Here is a 20,527-nt window from a genome sequence, read left to right on the forward strand (position 1 = left end):
AAGTGTGTAAAGCTGGCGATTCACAGACCTGTACCCCTGGGGCTAATAATACATTATATATTAATAAAAAATTTAAAAAATCCTTGACTTGGGAGACACACAACCTAGGCTACTTCTTTAATGAAGGACTCACTGCCAAGATCCTCAGCACAGAAGGTCAACTAAGATCCACAGAATAGAGAATAAAAACTGGGGTTCTCATTCAGGTCCGAAGTTTGTAAATATAAATATATTTTTTTGTAATTTTTATCTTCTATATTGTGTTTAGAATACTGTTTTAAGTTTTAGAAACTATTTTCTACATTTAATCTACCTCAAACTCTCTAATAAAACAAGAGTTCACAGAAAAGCCAGTTGTGACTAATATTTTTTTTAAGAGTACCTTCCAGAAGGGAGGTAATATTTTTAGATTAAAACACATTGTTTATGCTTGGCTTGGCACATTTTTTATGCTGACCTATAAAAATTGACTATTAAATCAAATTTGTAAATATAACACTCACACTCCACCGATGACACGAATTGATCCAATTCCATGAAAATCCCCATTATTTTTTAAAAACTTTGGGACAGAATCTATGTGTTCACTAAACTCTTTGGCCTGTCCACGGAAGTGAGGTTTTTCATAAATAATAACCTGCAAGATATGAAAGAAAATTACTTAACATGCTTGTATTTTGGAATAGACACAAAACTCATTTACTTAAGTGACACTAAAGACTCTGACATAGGGATCACTATCCTTTTTATTAATATTTACAATATAGCATGCTGTCTGATATTCACAAGGAATATGTGAGTTATCATTGTAAAGATAAAATATCTTAATAGCATGTTTCTCTCATAATAACAGTCAAATATGATGCCATTGTTCTGGTGACCCAAATCCTAGGACCATCTCAAAGGGTAAAAGGTCTTATAATGGATGCTTAAATTAACCAAACTTAGCTCACTGTTTGGAATTTAATACAGACCTGCCTTCTGTGAATTTTCCCTATTAGAAAAAAACAAAACAAAACAAAACAAAATCCTCTCTACAGAGGTTCTACAGCACAATAAATTATCTACTGGATTGAGAAAACATGGCCGCTTCTTATAACACTAATTGCTTCTATGGCAGTTGCTATTCACTGATAAAAGATATGTAAATTCCTGAATTTGAAAACAAAACCTTCTAATAAAAAGAAGTGATTGGAAAAATTATGGGTTTTTTTTGGATACTGGGTTCATATATGCGGGGGGTAAGTACAGCGGGAAATCCATTCCTAGCATTTCATTTACTTCAAATTTGGATTGGTACCAATATTTCTCTTCCGCCATTTTGGTGCTCTTTACTTCCCAACTATGACCCACCTGCCTTTAGTATGTGGAAGTGACAATGGCGACAACAGCACTCATCTATCCACACTCTATCACCTGGTTCTATTTGTCGCTGATGGCATACATGGTGTACAAACAGCAAAATAAGGCCCCATGCTTAAAAGCACTGAACAAGTTATAGCTTCCCTGTTTCCAAAAATTGATAACATCAAACAAGCTGAAAAAAATACACACTACAGCTCCTATTTTCCAAATTTTAAATTTTTACAGGGTGCTATATTTGAAGTTATATTTAAGACTTTCTACATATGCTGAACCCAATCAGACTAAGAAGCAGTAATTCTTTGATGAGTAAGCCATCACTATATGATAGTTATTTCATTCATATACCTCTACAACCTGTCAAACTGCAAACATCGAAGGAAGACCAAGCCTGTCACACCTGAAGAGCCTAAGAGAGGAGTCGCTGAGAAAGTGTCAGAGCTAATCCTGTATCTTTTAGGTCACTGGTTCGAAAACCTTGGCTGCATGTTATTAGAATCACCTGAGGAGCTCTGACCATATCCTAGACCAATACAGGACTAAGTATTTTTTTTTAAACTTGGGTATATATGACTCCAACAAGGTTACTAAGTCTTAAAAGATTCCACCTATGTGATTAAGAGAATGGTGGTCAGTTCGATCAATTAAGAAGCCTCCAGAAATGGGAGGCTTGGAGGAGCTGTGTCTTGTTTTGCAGGACAGGAAAAGGATGGAAGAATCCTTCCCACGCCTGCCTCTGGAAGTGCTATAACCTAGACAAGCAGAGGTCTGTTTGCATCTTTGATCACTGCACTGGTTTTCTTTCCATCTCTTTTCACACACATTTTGTAATTTCATTTCCTTTTCTTTCCCCAAATGTGCTTAAACCTGGTGCCACTACTGCTCCAATTTTCACTGCCTCCCTCGGCTGTTCCCTTCAGATACTTACACTTACAATGTTGTGAGCATTTTTCCCAAACGTCTGCTATATACCGCCACTAGAATGTCAAGCTGCCACCTCAATTGCCCCCTCCCCACCTAATCAAAAATCAAACATATCACCTTTCCATCCTGTATTTGGTGTTTGCTGTGCTTGACCTCCATCCTTGCACACTGACCCAATTTGCCCTCACAGCATGCATCCTCACTGGCCGTTCTGTGCTGTCACCTCACTCCAACATGCACTAGCTAGATATTATTACCATATATTCAGCTTTTTTTTTTTTTACTTAAAAAAAAAGTAAGGCCATCTTTAAGTATTTTGATACTTAAAATCAAAATACTTAAAGCTCAACACTCAAACTTTTTATCCTGCTATAAAAGTCCATTTTTAAGACTTACCTTTAAGTTCATAGGCATTTCCACTTTTAGTCCACCCTTAAGAAAAGAAATTTTAATATTAGATACAGAAATATTTAGAACACTTGAAAGTAAGTGACATATGTAGGTTATACAAAAAAATCTGATTAGTTCAAGGTTATATGCCAGCCAACTTTAAGTTGTGGTAACTTTTAAAATTTAAGCACAGAACTCTATGGTAGTCAAAACCAAGTCAGACAGCTCATCAATGTAGATGCAGTAAGAAATCTTTAAAATATACTTTCCAGATTAAAACTAGTACAAAGAAGGAAACTGAGCTGTTTGGTCCTTAAGCTCACATGACTGAGAAAAGATTTAAGCCCAAGGCAGATTGTCCCAAGAAACAGAGTGGTGTTGCTAGATTTAAAACATCTCATTTGGCAGAGTAGATTTCCAAACCACTGACCCTGCATTTCTTCCCGACAACTGCTCAGGCTTTCTAAATTAGAGTGCTTCCCCTTCCAAGTTCCATCAACACTTTTTATCATTAACTATCTTTGTGACCTCAAGGTTGTACAGCATAAAAGTAACCCCTTCCTCAACAAAGTAATTCTAGAATTTCCTGTTTTTAATGCTACTCCACACTGTGGTATTTCTTAAAATTTCTTAAGTTTTTCCTAGTTTTTATTTTTTAAAGGCACAGAACAGCCAAAAATGGTTTATCACATAGCTAACATTTATTTGAAGAGTTTGCCCCCAATTAAAAATGTTTGCAACAAAAATACTGTATACACTTATTAACTTTTAAGAAAGCAACCAAAAAAAAGAGAAAGCAACCACTGACAGAACTGTCCATTTATTAATAATGCTGAGCTTATCATTCATTACTCTGATGGAAAAGCATAATTAGAAAAGTAGTTTTCAAATAAGTATCAAAAAATTTCAAAACTGTATTCAAAATTTTCACAGAACAATACTTATAAGGAAACTGCATGCATTGTAATAACTCACAGCACAAAATAAATTCAGACATTTGTTTTCTAGAAAACATTAAATGTTTTTACATAGATATTCTCTATTATTCTCTATAATATAGAGGCACAGAAAAAAAATGTACAGATTGCTGATCCAATAGTACACATACTCATTTCTCAGGATAGACAGCATAAGCAATCACCACGGTTATTTTAGATTCATGGGCACTTTGGGAAATGCCAGTTTTTAAATTTGCTTACCATTTGAAGTGGATGCAATGATTTCATTTCTGTGGCAGAAATCTCAAAGAGTCCATGGTCTTCCTCCAGAACTGTAGCTTGCCCCTTAAAATTAATATCTGGGTAGGCAAGCCAACTAAATAAGAAATGAATGGTTTGTTAAAGTATAATAGGAACACTTTAGTCTGGTACTGTAACAGTTAAAAGTATAAAGGACTATGAAACAAACAAAAACGAAAAGAACAAAACAAAAAAAAACAGAAAACCTTCATGGCAGAATCACAACCAGTAAAACACATTTGAAATGACTTCACTAGATAGCATATAACAAGAGTTAATGTATTTTTCAGTACTCATATTCAAACACTTTAAGTCTATTATACATACTCCAAGCAGTACATATTACTTTTCTCAGAATTTTCTAGTATTTAGGAGGTGTGACACCCTTGACTCAAGCAGAATATAACTGGAAGGAAAAAAAATTCCACTATATATATATATATATATATATATATATATATATATATATATATATGTGTGTATATATATATATATATATATATATATATATATATATATTTTTTTTTTTTTTAACAGTGGGGCAATCAAAGGTGGGATTCCATAAGGCCTTTTACATCTTTCCCCTCCTCCCCCAATCAAGGCATTTTACATCTTTGACCCACATTTTTAGAATCAATAACCAGTTCAATTGCCTGTTGCAGGAACAGTATCTGAAATGAGATCCCCGAAAGACAGACCTACCTTGTAACTAAATTTGGTAATTACAGACTTATCTCACGGGCAGGGTCAATTATTGGGTCTGCCCACAGTTTTAATCTGTGGTTGGAGAGATGAAGAAAGATGTCCTATGGTGACCCCCAAATATCTACACCAACCATCATCAAAGCAAATAAAAAAGAATGAAAGACAGAAAAGGAACCCATGTTGAACTGGCATCACAGAGTTGTGATTTGCGCTAATCTGGAACTAAATTAAGACTGAGCTCAGTCATACCCATAATCTAAAAGATACCTTTGGAGTCAGAAAGGTTTGGTAGCAGACACAGGCTGAAGCAAATCATATAATTTCCTCATTTGTAAAATGTGTCGCTCAACCTACCTTACAGGAATACAACAAACAAAAAAAGCACTGCGTGTCCGTGCTGTGGAGGCACTCAGTAACTACTGGCACCGAGACACCCTTGAAATAGTTCAAGCTCCAGATTTTTAGGCCAGGACATGCTTTTATTTCTCAGTCCCAAAATCTGGTGGATGAAAACATGATGAATGCATCTATCAAGAACTATGCCTGAGAATCTATCTGCTCCTGTGAGTCCTACATCAGAGACTTAATTGGATCCAAAGGAAGACAGAATCTGTTTTAATCCCTGCAACAGTCTTTCTTGAGTATCCAGAAGCATAAATAAAATCAAAACTTCACAAATATACAGGTCATCCACCGAAATTTGAAGTAAAAAGTTAAGTTTGGCTGTAATAGGGAGAAACGGATACATACACTCCTGACTTCACAGTGAAGGACACAGATTTGGGGATATTCAGCTCTTCCAAATTGGGGACTGCTCGCTGTATATGGATAGGACAACATGCTGGGTCAGCCTGTGGGCAAAGTTCTATCTCTGGGATGCTGCAATCCTGAAAAAAAAAAAAAATTGGCTTTGAAATCATCTGGAGACACACACAATTCAGTATTCTCAATACCCTGGATACACAATTAAAATTATTTTCACTGTTCAGTTGAATTTCTTCACAAAAACACCATGAAGGAAATACTGTTTCACTTCACCAGCTTTTTAAAATGAATTTTTTTCTAAGAAGTTACATTGATAACATGAAAATTATAAATATTATCAATTGAAAAAGTATTACTCATTTTTTTCTGCTTTGTTTTTAAAAGTCTTGTTCTATTAAGCAATCAATGTTCAGTTAACAAACTCTGTGAGTGCCAAAAGTCTTTAAGCCTTCCTTCTCAGAAGCATAACAAAGCCATAAGGAGGAAGGGAGTTGAATAAAAGTTGATCTCATGGGGGATATAAAAAATAAATAACAGAGAGGCACACTACTCCCTCAGTGCGTTATCTAATTTACATTGACAAAAGAAGTAGGAATTAGAAGTGAGGGTAAAGGAAATCTGTTTTCCTACTTGTGGGATTCTGTTTATTTTAGAACAAGTTGGTCTGAAGAAGAAAGGCATTATGAAATTTCACCCCATCCTCCATCCCAAATTCACTGCCACCATGTCCCGTCAAACCTTCCCTTAAAATTTCACTTATGTATCTCTCTTTTCTATTCCCACTGTCAAGGCCGTTCATCAAGGCTAAGACTTTGATTATAGGCCTGTATCACCAGTCAAGTACTTGCCACGCTTTATACAGTTCGGCTTGTTAGAGAACACTACTTTCCTCATGACACTCCTTGGCTCAACACCCAAGCATATCAAATTTACATTTGTCTAAAAAAAAATTATATTTGTTTGCCTTTTTACAACATGATACCAACCCAGTGACCCTCAGGAACTCCACACACCTCTTCAGCCATACTGGTATCCATACTCTCCCCATCCCCTTCTTTATATGGCTTCTCTTTGTAAATGTTTTCCCCCATTGCAACTAAAGGGAGAATTTTCTATATTCTTACAAATGAAAATCTTCTAATAGTCAAGTTCTAACACAAAAAAGACTTCATCTTTTTCTTAGAGAATCAAAGCTACAATTATTTTTCCCTTCTCTGAAATTATGATGTGTTTCTGTCTGAACACACCAACTCCGTAATCATGAGTGTTTAATTACACAACTCAAACTTTCAGTAGCATAATTCTCACCTAAGAAATTGCAAAATTCAAGTGATTATGCTTTAATGAAACAGGTAAATGTGGTAACAATCAGAGGTGACATTAGGCTGAAGAATTGTATTTTTTATTATAATCAGTTTTGCAATTTATAACTGCAATTTTGTGATTTTTTAACCTTCTAAACTGAGTTTTCCTATTAATCATTCTTAATCATTCCTATTAATATGTATAAGCAAATTAATATATTTTATTTTTAGAAAACTAGTTCTAAAATGCAATACAGTAAAGAGGCACAACCTAAAATATCCTTTAAAGTTTAAAAGTATATATCTGTTTAAAATTTCCTTTCAAAGATAGTCAGAGGCACCTAGGTGGCTCAGTGGGTTAAGCCTTTGTCTTCAGCCCAGGTCATGATCTCAGGGTTCTGGGATAGAGCCCCACATCAGGCTCTCTGCTCAGAGGGGAGCCTGCTTCCCCCTCCCTCTCTCTCTGCCTGCTGCTCTTCCTACTTGTGATCTCTGTTCCTCTGTCAAATAAATAAAACTTAAAAAAAAAAAAAAAAAGATAGCCAGAAACATCCACAACAGTCACCCGTCAATCTTCAAGGCTTTTGTTCGTTATTAATAATAGAGTTCTAGTAACAGTATTTAAAATGCTGCCATATTAATGTTCCCCCAGGGATGGTAGGCACAGTAACAGAATACTTACACAAGTTAGTTTCCTCTGCATTGTGTTATACAAACAATGCATGGGTGGTGTGCTTTAAAAGGGAAAAAGCTAAAAGGCAATTGAGTCTGCCACAATGCAGAAGGAAACAGCATAATGGAAAAAAGTATAATGATGGCTAAAAAATGGAAAATAAACAAAAATAAGAATGTTTATGTCCTCAGCCAGAGTATCCGTTTTTTCTCTAGTTAACTAAAAAAAATTTCACCGGTTAAGTTTTATCTTCTTCAGGGTGGCTATTCTCAAAGAAATAATGTCTCTTGCAAGACTTGCCTAATTCTTGATAGACCGGGGCAGTAAACACTAACAACTGAAGGATACTTTATAGTAACTTAGCAACAATGAACACTTCATTCTTAGCAGTCTGTATGGCTTCCTCCCCAACTTTTCTAGTCACAATATACTTCACAAATATCTTGATGAAACCTGCAAGCTTAGACTACTAAAGCCTTTGTAGGCATGAAGGCAAAACTACAAGAGAGAAACAGGCAAGAATGGATTATAGTTAACAAAACCAGTGAGAAAATATAATTGACTTCACCTTCCATAAAACACCTTCAGTCCCTGATCTAACAACAGATCTCTCTTCTCAGCAAATTAATGAGGATAAAACCAAAGTAACTTCTGACCATAAGAAAAATGTCATTCCTTTAAAAAAATATTAGCTGCACCATAAAAAGTAATTTGCAATATTCACTTCTAATTTTTGAGAAAAGAAATATCCGACTCAAGAATTACTGCAATGCTACCTCACCCCAATTATCTCTGGGAGCAAAGATGGCTCTTGAGCAGAATCTACAACCACTGCTAACTGCTGGCATCCCCCACAGCTCTTCACAGCAAACTGAAGACATGATCAAAAATTATCTTTAGACCCCTGGGGATAAAAATATATGTTTATAAAAAAATAAAAAAATTAATTAAAAAAAATTATCTTTAGAGAACAATGAAGTTTTGACTACTCAGATTAGAGCAATTGAAAGATGATGAAGCAAGATAAGGTTAGTTCTGGGCTTAGGCCTAGGTGAATTTGAAATGGTAACAGTCCCCATGAAAATGAAGCCATCAATAGGGAGAATTTTGACAAGGCTGGAGAAAGGAAGCAGTTTGATGCCTGACTCTTACTTTGTAAAACGTTTAGAACAATGCTAATGCCTTTTCCATTAGATGCTCAACAGTTTTTCCTTCCTCACTGAAAGTTGCTAGCCTGTCCAAGACATGTGGGCACTCACACTGCGATTAAAAAATGACTCCAAGAACAAACACTGGAAGAAGGAAAGAATACAAGCAACACTTATTCTTTCTTTTAATGTAGTCTAAGCAAATAGCAGGTGTGCAAATACCCATTTATATATCCATTTTCAACAGACTGAGTTTTTTGCTTGATTTTATTGTAGGTGGATTTCTGGGTGGTGAGAAGGTTGCTATTTTCAACAACTTATCTTTTTCCCCCACTGGGCTTGGCATGATGCCTGACATTCAGAAGAACAGCACAAAACCGTAAGTTACTTAAATCTTAGAACACTCTACCTACAAATTATTCATATTAATTTCTAGTGAGTTAGCTAATTAAATGAGACTCAAATGCTCCTTGCTGAGCTGAACTGCTCAGTTAAATTTTTCAGTGAAAACGAACATTGCCCTCAACACTGTGGCCTTCTATCCCCTTGTAGTACCACCAACATTCACCTCTGCATCTAACACAGGCGGCTCTGCCAAGAACTTGCTCACATTTCCCACCCACCTAACCCGTGTTTACTTTCTCGAGATTCCAATCAGGTGTCACCTCCTCCAGGTGAGGTACCCCTTTTTTGTGCACCCCGAGGGCCCTGCAGAGCATTTTTACTTCATATGGTTATGTGATTCAGCTGCCCTTCCCCTCAACTTTAAGCGATCTGGAGTATGAGATCATATCTCACTTGTATTTCCATTCCTCATGCCTATCACAGTGCTGGGCCCAAAAGCAGAACACAAATTTATGAAGACACAGGCTTGTCTGCAGTTTTCCAGGAAGGATAAATCCACATAAAATACATGCAGATACCCCTTTCATGATGGCTTTTTCTATATGCTATCTTTAATTTTTCTCTATGCCATCTGCAACTATCAAGAATTTAATAACATCAACCCAAATCAATGTGATAGGATCCACCTTAATTTGTATTTTTAGGCATATAAACAAAATCTCCATAACTTGAAAAAATATAGGGGATCCTGGGTGGCTCAGTGGGTTAAGTATCTGCCTTCAGCTCAGGTCATGATCCTAGGGTCTTGGAATCTAGCTCAGCATAGGGCTCCCTGCTCAGCTTGGAGCCTGCTTCTCCCTCTCCCTCTGCCCCTACCTCTGCTCATGCTCACTCCTGCTTACGCTCTCTCTCACACGCACTCTCTCTCGGACACAGTAAGTAAATCTTACAAAAAGTAAAAAATATATATCTGTGACTGTCATATTCATAACTGTAGTAAACCATGTGCTGTTTTCTTGCTAAGGGAACTCTTAAGAATATACTGGGAAAATTCTGTCCCTATTTGAGATCTTTCCTAATCACTAATTCACCTCTCCCCTAAACTACCACAGCACTTCCCATGAAATGTTTTATTATACTGGGAGACCTTCCTCATACCTACCCTTTGTTTCGCCACTCTTCCTTCTCTTTTTTTCCCGTAACACTCATCACTCACACACTCACTCACTCACTCTCTCTCTCTCTCCTCCCCTACACTCAGGAGAGATTACTTAAAAAAAAAAAAAAAATATATATATATATATATATATATATATGTAACAGTTTAAATTATCATTCACTCTAATACTTCATATGTATAAATTCAAAAGATCATCATCAATATAATAAAAATTAGTAAAACTACCACAAATATTAGCAATCACTTCTAAACACTGCTAGGCCAAAGTATAGCTTTACTACATGACAAATGAAACAATACAGAAATTAGGGGAAAATCAATGATCATGCTACCTTTAAGACACGTTTGATAGAACCCAATACAAAGTCTCTCTGTGGATGCTTTCTGTTTTGAAGGATCCAGTCACGATTTAACACCTTTTCCCCTTCTTCCAGCACACATTTCTGACCCTGGAAATGTGGCTTCTCATATAAAATCCAGCTGAGAAAAACAAAAAAGCATGATTATTTATAATTAATTTTCTAAGAAATGAGGCATAAAACAAATGATACTTAGACCACAGACAATCTCACCTACCTAACTTTTAAAACCTGAGCTATTTTCCACCATTAGCATATAATTCTATTTGAAACAATGATATATACTAATTTAAGTAAAGACAAATAGCATAAGAATAAAAGGACATACAACTTGGAAATATTCCTGAACATAACCTATGCCTACCCATATAAAAGGACACATGCACTTTCTAGATGGTATATAAACAAACCAATACATTTCTATTTAAAACAGCAGCTTAACAATTCCAAATTTTAAATGAAAGCACATGTATCCCATTTTATTACATGAAGACAACACTACATCCTATCATATACATCATGAATATTGATCAGTGAGTAACTGAGACACTGGACAAAGAAATCTTGGCTCCAGCCTATCCAAGGATAATGGTTGATTGAGGTTTTCCCTTATTTTTATACCACACAAAGAATCCTTCATTTCTTGACTATGTCAGCTATACAAATGACCCTAAGTATGTGCCTTTCACATTCCTTAGCATCCCACAAATTTTGAACTCATTTTCAAAGCTATGCTTCCTTCAACTCACGCCTTTAACTCAACTTGCCAAATCTATCCTGCTAACAGCATAGTTTTGGAATGGTATTGATTGTATATAATATATATACTAGGTCTTGTTACATATAGCTGGCTTTAAGCACTGAGAACAACCTATATTTTCTGTCACAGTAGATAAAAAGAACAATTAAATTATAAAGCAGTAATAAGATTTCAAAATATTCTGTCAAAAACTAGACAAAAGGGGATGTGACTTCAATAAAAAATAAAAAACACATAAACAGTAAGAAAACAGACTTAGTTGGGGGGAACAGGCTACAAAATTTTAAAAGCTCTCTTACCAGCCCCTTACAACTTTTATCAGTACCCCATTCGGAAAGGACCATGATGTAGCATCAGGAATACTACAGTAGATCTCTTGCTTATATTTACTTCCATGGAGATCATAGATAACCATCTGCAACATACAGTAAGCAGGCATAATAACTAATTTTAAGAATGCATTTAAAATTTCAAAGTGTCCTAGAATGTAGAAAATAAAAGATCCTAAATATATAAAGAAATTTTTTTAGATGTTAAATCTGTGAGTAAAATAATCCCTTTTAAAGTCAGTTATGGGCATCTGTGTGGCTCAGTTGGTTAAGCATCTGCCTTCAGCTCAGGTCATGATCCCAGGATCCTGGGATGGAGCCCCATGTCAGGCTTCATAAAATACATACATACATACATACATACACACATAAATATCTCAAAAAAATAAAAACTTTTAAAAAGTCAGTTAAAAGTATTTAACCTCCTCAAATCTGAAAGTAATCTTACTTTTTTTTTTTTTTTTTTAAGTCAACTCTATACCCAGCATGGGGCTTGAGGTGACAACCGTGAGATCAAGAGTCGCATGCCTCCCAACTGAGCCAGCCAGATGCCCCTAAAATAACCGTACTCTTCATATTTTATCTCTGTCTATAAGAAACTTACACTTACTGGGGCACGTGGGTGGCTCAGTCATTTAAGTATCTGCCTTCAGCTCAGGTCATGATCTCAGAGTCCTGGGACTGAGTCCCACATCGGGCCCCTTGCTCAGCGGTGTCTGGTTCTCCCTCTCCCTCTCTCCCTCTCTGTCCCTCATGCTCTCTCATGCACTCTCTCTCAAATAAATAAAATCTTTAAAAAGAAAACCAAACAAACAAGAAAAGAAACTTAGGCTTACCTTCCCAGGTCTTGGGTTACACCTCAAAATTTGTTTGTTAATATTCTGTAATAATAAAAAAGTGTAAGAAGGAAGCCTTAAGAAGCATCAACAGAAAGCTGTATATAGTTCAGTTTCTTAGCAGTCACAAATTTAATTTATCATATATATACTTAGGGGCCATTAAATGCAAAGCACACCTCTAGGTTCTACAAGGGCTGTCAGGGCAAATATAAAGAAAAATAATGTGTTGTTTGTGCCCTCAAGAAGCTTAGAGATACAAAGGGGGAAACAAATCACATTCACATGACTCTTCTAAGTGAAGGGTTAAGTTAAACTACAGGTAAAACACAAAAAAGATACCAAGTGATGGCAATAAAGGGAAATGGCACCATCATAGAGGTCAGACGATAGCACAGGGAGGGGCCCAAAGGCTTGTCTGAGCAAATGATATGGAGAAGACCTTGAAAAACAGTATTTCAATAAGCAAAGCAATGTGCCAGGCTGGGGTCAGGAGTAGAAGGAAAAAAACTTCCATTAAGAGAACATATTGAGGAAAAGTACAGTGATAGGAAACCCATGGTGCATAACCAGAGCATGAGACAAGGCTGGACAAAGAGGACCTGGGTGTGCTGTAATGCTGTGAAGATGTTCCACGTGACTTGGTAGGTGATGGGGAATCATTAAAGAAACACTTCTTCAAATCCCACCCTTTCTTTCAAAAAGACTTTGCCTTGCATGCTACTGGTTGAAAGGAAAGTCCCACATTAAGTGCATATTCTATGTTAGACTTTAAATATTTCTAAGGCAAAGAATACATATAGCTGGATTTCAAGGCATTCCCCAGCTATAATGCTCAGCTTTTTCTTTGAATTAGGCTGCTTATTGCCCTACTTTGTATGAACAACATGAGCAATTACAGTGAGAGGATACTGTGAGGCTGTCACTTAAATATTTTAAAATATTATGAAATATCTTACTGAGATACATAGGCTCAATGGTTCCAGTAGCAAATTCCCCATATATAGTGCCTTCAGAAATTCGGAATGTTGTCACTTAAATTAGCTTGAAAACTAAATATTAACAAAGAATTAGGAAATAACATGCTTCACCCTATGCCTCTTAAATTCTGACTAGACAAATTTGTTTTCTCAATTTAACAGTCCAGCTAAAATAAAGGAGTTATGAACACTTTGATTAAAGGATAAAGTAACCTCTGATATATTTTTAAAACAATCTTTAGACAACCTCAAAACACTAACTTTCTTAATAAGCTTTCATATCATTTCATGACCGAAAGCACTACCTCACTAGGTAACTAGTTAACTACCTCACTAGTTAATAATCAAAATAACTTACCTCTGTGAACGGGCTTAATCTGCCTGAGATGTCCTGAGCTTGGAAATATTTTGACACTGGTTCCTGAAAAATCCCACCAAATCGGGCTCCTTTCTCTGCGGAATGGGTTTTAGAAGTCTGCAAATACTGATGATAAGCACTCTTTAAAGAAGAATGTAGTTTGGAAGTAAGGTCAGATTTTTGTAGAAATGAAGTCTTTTCTGGCCACAGACCAACTTGCAGGGTGGAGGTAGTAGGTTCACTTGACATTACATATGAATTCTTAGAAATTCCAGTCCTTTCCTGGCTATCACCTGGGTAAAATGCGATGGAAGGGTCTGGCAGTTTGAAGGTTTCCTTCCTCCTAGCTCTCAGGCTTCCTTTATGTAATGGCTCCTCCTCCTCCTCCTCTTCTTCCTCCTCCTCTTCCTCTACTCCCTGTCTGTCTTCTTCAAAATTCATCTTTAAACGCTCTGATACTGACTGGAGAAGGGATAAAACAGAAGAGGGCTGGCTTGCACTCTCTCTTGATTTTGTGGAGCCATGGTGACCAGGAGAGACTTCGCTGGACAGAATGTCCTCCTGAGAACTGTCATCTTCATAAATGGGAGACAAAGCTAAGGGATAAATTTTGTACCTTTTGGCCTCCACTGATAAGAATGACTCTGAACTATCACTATCAGATGTCTCACCTAATTTAGTATCCTTTTCAAAATGATGGACGAGGTCAGTTCTGCTCTCAGACCTCTCACATGCAAACACAGGCATGCCGTCAGCGGATGTCTCAGGAAACAAGACAGAGTGTGTTCTTCTTACTTCTGCAGTAGCACACCTATCCTCATCTTGAAGGGGTTCTTCATATAGTATAGTAAAGGAAGAATTTTCTTGTTCATCCTGAGAAACAAAGGCTAATTTAGATTCTTCTTTTTCACCACTATAATTATCATCTCTTATTTGATTAGCTACTGCAGTAACAGATAATCTTCTGTCTAGCTTCCCTATGGTACTCTCAGGTTGAAAATCTGGCGTTGCTAAAGCTGGGTAGCCTTCATAATCCTTACTTAATGTTGGTGATTCATATCCCCTGAAATAGGAGGAGGCAAGTCTGTTGTCACACACTATCAAGCCTTCCTTTCTCTCAGGGGGATCTCTCTCCTTTTCCCCAACACTCTGTCCACCAGACTCTTGCGGGGTTTCTTCAGCTTCATATATGGGAGGCATGGCCTCTGCTTCTGTAATAGGCAATTCCAGATCTGTCCCGTATGTTTTCTGAATGTTTATCATTGTGGATAACACTTTGTGTTTCCTGAGAGCCTCATCAGAATCTTGTGGAGATAGTCTTTCCATTTCTCTTGGAGAGGGCATGGACACCATCATGCCGAGAATCTCTTTAGCCTCTCTCTTACATGGTTTTTCCATTTCTAAGGAGGCAGGGGCTGCTGCCTTGTGTGCTTCTTCCACTTCTATCATTTCAGTTTTCCTAATACCCTCTCCAGCATCCTTCTGATAAGGTATTTCCAATACAGGTCTTACAGTCTTTCCAGTGATGCCTTCGACATCTTTTTCATAGATATTTACCACTTCTAACATAATGGGCATAACCTCAGCTTTGTCCATATCCCCTTCAGCATCCCTTAGGTAAGTATCTTCCATTTCTAATCCAACAGGTATCACCTCAGTCTCAATATCCCCTTCAGCATCCTCTGGGTAAATATCCTCCATTTCTAATGTGGCAGGTATCAATTCAGTCTTTTCAGTAATCCCCTCAAAGTCTTTTTGGTAGATATCTTCCATTTCTGACATAACCGCTGTAATCCCAGTCTTGCCAACATCACCTTCAGCATGCTTTTGGTAAATATTTCCCATTTCTAATCCAACAGGTGTCACCTCAGTCTTTACAATATCCCCTTCAGCATCCTTTTGGTAAATATTTTCCATCTCTAATGTGGGAAGTATCATTTCAGTCTTTCCCGTAATTACCTCAGCATCTTTTCGGTAGAGATTTTTCACTTCTGAAATAACAGGTAGCATGTCAGTTTTGCCAAGATCACCTTCAATATCTCTCTTTTTATAAGCTTTTTTCATTCCTAAAATGGCAGGTAATCCCTCAGTTTTTTCAATATACCTCTCAGCATCTACTTGGTATCTCTCTCTCACTGTAAGAATGTCAGCTATTGGCTCAGTTTTTGTGATATGCAATTCAGCCTCCTTTTCATATGCTCTTCCCATCTCTGACACAGGAGGAATTGCCTCATATTTCATAATATTCAACTCAGCATCCTTTTTGTTTGTTTCTCCCAGTTCTAACATGGAAGGTCTAAGCTCCATTCTCCCCATATTTACTTCAATATCTTTCTTGTGTACTTTCCCTACTTCTGATGTAAGGAGTGTGCTTTTATTACTGTGTCCCAGTGAGCTTTTTTCAGATATACACACAAGACTATCAGACAAACTGCTTTTGGATGTCCCGGGTACATGAAGGTCATCATTTGCAAATGGAGGCCATTTGAAATTTAATACAAGAGTCCTTGTATTCTCTGTCCCAGTGTTGTGATTATCCACACACTCTATTTCCACCTTCTCTTTAGAGTCCTCTTTGAAAAATAAATGCGTTTTTACCTTATTATCTAACCCTGTATGGCATGTGTCTTCCACTAGCAAAACAGTATCTGATTTCAGCAAATTTCTACTATCAGACTGTTCAGCTCCATTTCCAGAAAAAGGGGACTTTTGGTAGAGAACAATTTCTCTTCCTTTAGCTGACTCTGGGTCATTAACTAGGTCACTTACGGAGAAGAACCTACCTAATACTTTATTTTCACTAATTTCACACGTGCCTTGATTTACTGCCTGATTGGACACCAAGAACGCCCTTAATGTATCGTGTGGCTTAACATTATCACTGTTCAGAATTTTTGAAGTATTATCCTGAAGTTCAGAATCCCAGGTATCCTTAGTATCTTCAAAAGGATCATTTGTCAAATTTTCTTGGGCTGAATAAATAATCTCATTGACTAATTCCCTAGCTTGATCTTCTAACAAACAAGATAAATTCATTCTATCAGAATCAAAAAGGAGACTCTTCTCACCAGCTGTAGGTGAAACACAGACCTTTTCTTCCCCTTGGACAGCTGACCTGCTTTCCATACCCTGCTCTTCCAAATGCTCTGTCAATTGGGTCCCTGTCAGTGTCCCTTCTGATGCGTTATTCTCAGGGAGGTCTTCTTTCGGAGTACCTGGATTCATTACGCCGTCTGTGGCTATATGCTCCTGGCAGGTAGCAACTATGTGTTTAGATTTTAATTCTTCCCTGACAGAGGTAAAAATTTCACTAATCAATGTATCAGCCTTTTTTAGTAAACCACTTTTGAGGTCCAAAAGTTGGTCATGTGCTCTCCTCCTTGCTTCTATGTGCTCAGTAGATGCTTCAGAACACTGCTGGCTTGAGCTGTTAACTGACGTTAAAGCCCCAGCAACTGCTCCACTCTCTGCTTCCGTGGGATTGTCAAATTGGGCAGCAGTTGGGAAATCAAGAGATCCCTTCCCAGTAGGATTCCCAAAATGTTTCTGAAATGGGGTCACTTCTGACCCTGTTGGGACAGGTGTTTCTAATTCCAAATAAGAGCTCTTAGGGTACAGCAGGTTAGTTAAAGAGGCACCTTCATGTGTGGCATCCATGGTAACTTTTATAGAACTGAAATTATTTGGGGGATTATGTGAACTTAAAACCACGCTTTCTTCAGAGTTACTGGAGGAAGACATGCTATCAATACTATCACTTAGGAAATGAGGATTCGCTTTCTTTCTATGAAATAAGGCTTTCTTTTCTGATTTCAACACAGGAGCATTATGAAAGTGTGAACCCTCAGATGCAAAGGCATTTTTTTCTGAACTTTTATCAGAATCCAGAAAAGGTGAATTTACTTTTGTGCTGTCAGTTTCTTGGAATTGTGGGGAAGCACTAGTTAGGCTGAGTTTTGCCATTTCTGAGAAACCAGACATCTTTCTAGTCCCATAAATATCCGAAGATTGATGAATTACACAAGCACTAGCTTCATAATTCTGTGCCATTTGCCTAGTGACTTTTTCATTAGGAACAGGAGGTAAAATCTCAAATGTATTACTTTTGGGAAAAGCAGGAAGATAATCTATGGCTTCTGCCTCTGTTTCCTGAATACCTTGGTATTTGGAGGCAGGAAGAGAAACCTCAGTTTGACAATTCTCTTCAGGGCCAGAAAATGAATACTTCTCTTTGCCCTCTTTATGGTCCATCAATTGAAAACTTTTGCTCTGTTCAACCTCTTGGGAACTTAATTTCAATAAAACAAGCTTTCCTGGAAGATCTGCAACTTCAAATGGAGAAGAAGTTTTATCCTGAGAAATGTCTCTGGGCTCTGTTTGGGAAACAGCTATCTTGGAAAGGGCTACAGTGTTCCCTCTTCCAGAATGCAGCTCAATAGGAACACTGTTTTGACCATCAACTTCCACTTTTGATAAAATGTTGGCAATGTTAGGTTTGGTTTCCAAGGAAAGAGAATGAGACTTCTCTATAGTGCTCTTACTTGGTCTTGTGTTTGAAAGCATCAATTCTGCTTTAGTAGGGTCTTGAAATGAAATGGAACTGTGGTCCTCAAAGAAGCTTTCAGACTCCAATCTTGAGTCTACTCTAGTTACATGAACGTCTCTGGCTTTAAGATCTAGTGGAAACTGACCTTTTTCGCCTTCAGGAAGAACGTCCTTGGATTCTAGAGCTGCAGAGGCATGCTTAAGATGAAGGCAAGCAGGAAGACTCTTCCCATCTGCTGCCTCAGCATGATTTGCCACATAACACTGACCGGGCTGAATGGAAATACCAACAACGTTGACATCCCCTGTTTCAGGGAGCACAGAAGAACATTCGTCTTTTAAAACAGGAATATCTAATATGCTTGGAACTCTGGAAACAAAGGTAGGAGATGAAATACCTAAATCTGATTTTTTACAATCAAGGGTAAGAGATGTTCTGACACCAGCAGATGCTTTGGCTTGTTGAAGACTCTCAGAATCAAGAAGAGATTCTGAAATGTGCTTTCGGGTAGGTTCAAGACCCAGTTCAGGTGCTATTTTACTTTCTAAGCATGCTACAATGGCTGATTCACTGATCTGTTTTACAGAAGCAGGGCTGTTTTGATTTAATCTAACCACGTGAGACATTTTGCCATGTGGCCAAAAATCAGGCTTTTTGGCTTCTGTTACAAATGACTGGTCAGTATCTTTGGGTAATGGCTCAATTCTATCTTTTAGAGCTTTTACGAGACTTGAAGCTGTGGGTTCACCAACCAAGGTGCTTTCTGTTTCTTGTTTGATTCTTCTAGCAACCAGTTTTTTCTGTGAGTCTTGGGCACACAATCTGTCTCCTTCATTTACAGGTTCTGTCACAGCACGTCTCTGAAGAGTGGGGATACTGGCGTGATTGGCAGCCTGCTCTGCTGAGTTGTCTGCGGTTTGCTTGTCAGAACACTTACTCTCTGGCAACTGTGGATCTTCAAGCCTAATTGATTTATTTGAATTTGGCAGATCTGTACTTCCCTGTTTGGTAGTGTTGCTCCCATCAGATTTCCTATAAGAGAAGTCAGAAACAGCAGGGCTCACAGGCTCAACATGTTCTCTTTGCACCAAGGTCCCATCACTCATCACCGAGCTGGCTTCCTTCACTGGAGTTTCTGTTACCCCCTGAAAATCTGAACTGGAAGGAATTTTACTACCGTTACTTCCTGTAAACAACACTGAACACAATACCAAATTTCTGTCAGTCTGAGAAACTGGTGCACCATTTAAATGGTGCTGTGAGTCAGATTCTGTAACAGGGGAGCTGGAGTTAGTCCCAGAAGAAGGCGATGACCTACTTCTCACAGGTCCCCCAGGATCATTTTTATTTAAAACATCCTTAGAAAAAGCAGTATTGGGCAATTCTGGGTTGTTTGTCAGATGGCTTTCCATGTTAAGATTTATTTCACTACAATCAGAGTCTTCTAAAAGGCCTTCGAACAAATGTCCTTTCACAGATACATCTGTGCTAGCTGATGACAATGACGATGCCACCCTTGCCTCTGTCTCGCTTCCAGGACCAATATGGATGCTTGTACTAGAGTCAGAACTTTCACTTTCTCTGTCCGAGGGAGTCACAGTTTCCAATGCAGTCTGGTGCTTCAAATATTTCCTGATTTGTCTGGGGCCTCGATATGTTGCATACGTTACTGAAGGCCTCTCTGGTTTGCCATCCAGTTGTCTGTAAAAAGCAACAGCACAATAGTATCAGGAAATATATTTAGTAACACTTAGTAGTAATCCTAGAAAGTGTGGGAAAGTCTATCTTTCCAATTACTCCAACTTTTAATATGTATTAATTGGAGGAGGAGATCCTAAAATGTTTTAGGTTAAACCTGTCTTTGTTAAAAATAATAATAATAATAAAGATTTGACAAGCAGCATGTGAATGTCAAGGCAGCATGCATGTCTGAGCTCCTTAGAACCTTTCCCCCTTACCTGATTGTACATCTCTCTCACTGTGGTTAATGAAGAGAATGTGGACTGACAAGTCCAAGGCTTGGGCTTTAGTTATAATCTCAAAGCAGTGCTTCACTGGAAGGAACCACACTGCCTGTATGTCTCATGCTGGCAAGTTTATGGATACAAATTTCTCCACCATATCAGAGGATCATAGTAAGCTTCTCTTCCTTTACTCTTAGATGTGAATTTAAACAGCAACTTTGAGCACACAGGGAGAGAACTTTTAAAGGAAAACAACTGGTGAGATGTGTAGCCCATGTCAAGCACTCAGTATACATTAATGATGGTTAACTCAATGAGAGAATTGCCTTAAAAATCCTCTCATGTTAAGGTCTTCAAATAT

At 37.6% G+C, this 20,527-nt stretch overlaps 1 protein-coding gene across 2 annotated transcripts in view; it reads right to left on the reverse strand.

Annotated features, from left to right (window-relative positions):
* The window catches only part of CRYBG3 (crystallin beta-gamma domain containing 3), a 111,550-nt gene that overhangs the window by 48,499 nt on the left and 42,524 nt on the right, over positions 1-20,527 (reverse strand). For both annotated transcript variants that reach the window (XM_032351514.1, XM_032351524.1), the window contains 8 exons: positions 13,657-19,903; positions 12,319-12,363; positions 11,453-11,568; positions 10,367-10,514; positions 5,370-5,506; positions 3,876-3,990; positions 2,683-2,718; positions 504-637 (listed from right to left, as the gene is read on the reverse strand). In XM_032351514.1, coding sequence (XP_032207405.1) covers positions 504-637; positions 2,683-2,718; positions 3,876-3,990; positions 5,370-5,506; positions 10,367-10,514; positions 11,453-11,568; positions 12,319-12,363; positions 13,657-19,903 — 6,978 coding nt within the window. The remainder of the gene's footprint in view (positions 1-503; positions 638-2,682; positions 2,719-3,875; positions 3,991-5,369; positions 5,507-10,366; positions 10,515-11,452; positions 11,569-12,318; positions 12,364-13,656; positions 19,904-20,527) is intronic.

The sequence above is a fragment of the Mustela erminea genome, chromosome 1, assembly GCF_009829155.1.
Source record: "Mustela erminea isolate mMusErm1 chromosome 1, mMusErm1.Pri, whole genome shotgun sequence".
NCBI classification, from domain to species: domain Eukaryota; kingdom Metazoa; phylum Chordata; class Mammalia; order Carnivora; family Mustelidae; genus Mustela; species Mustela erminea.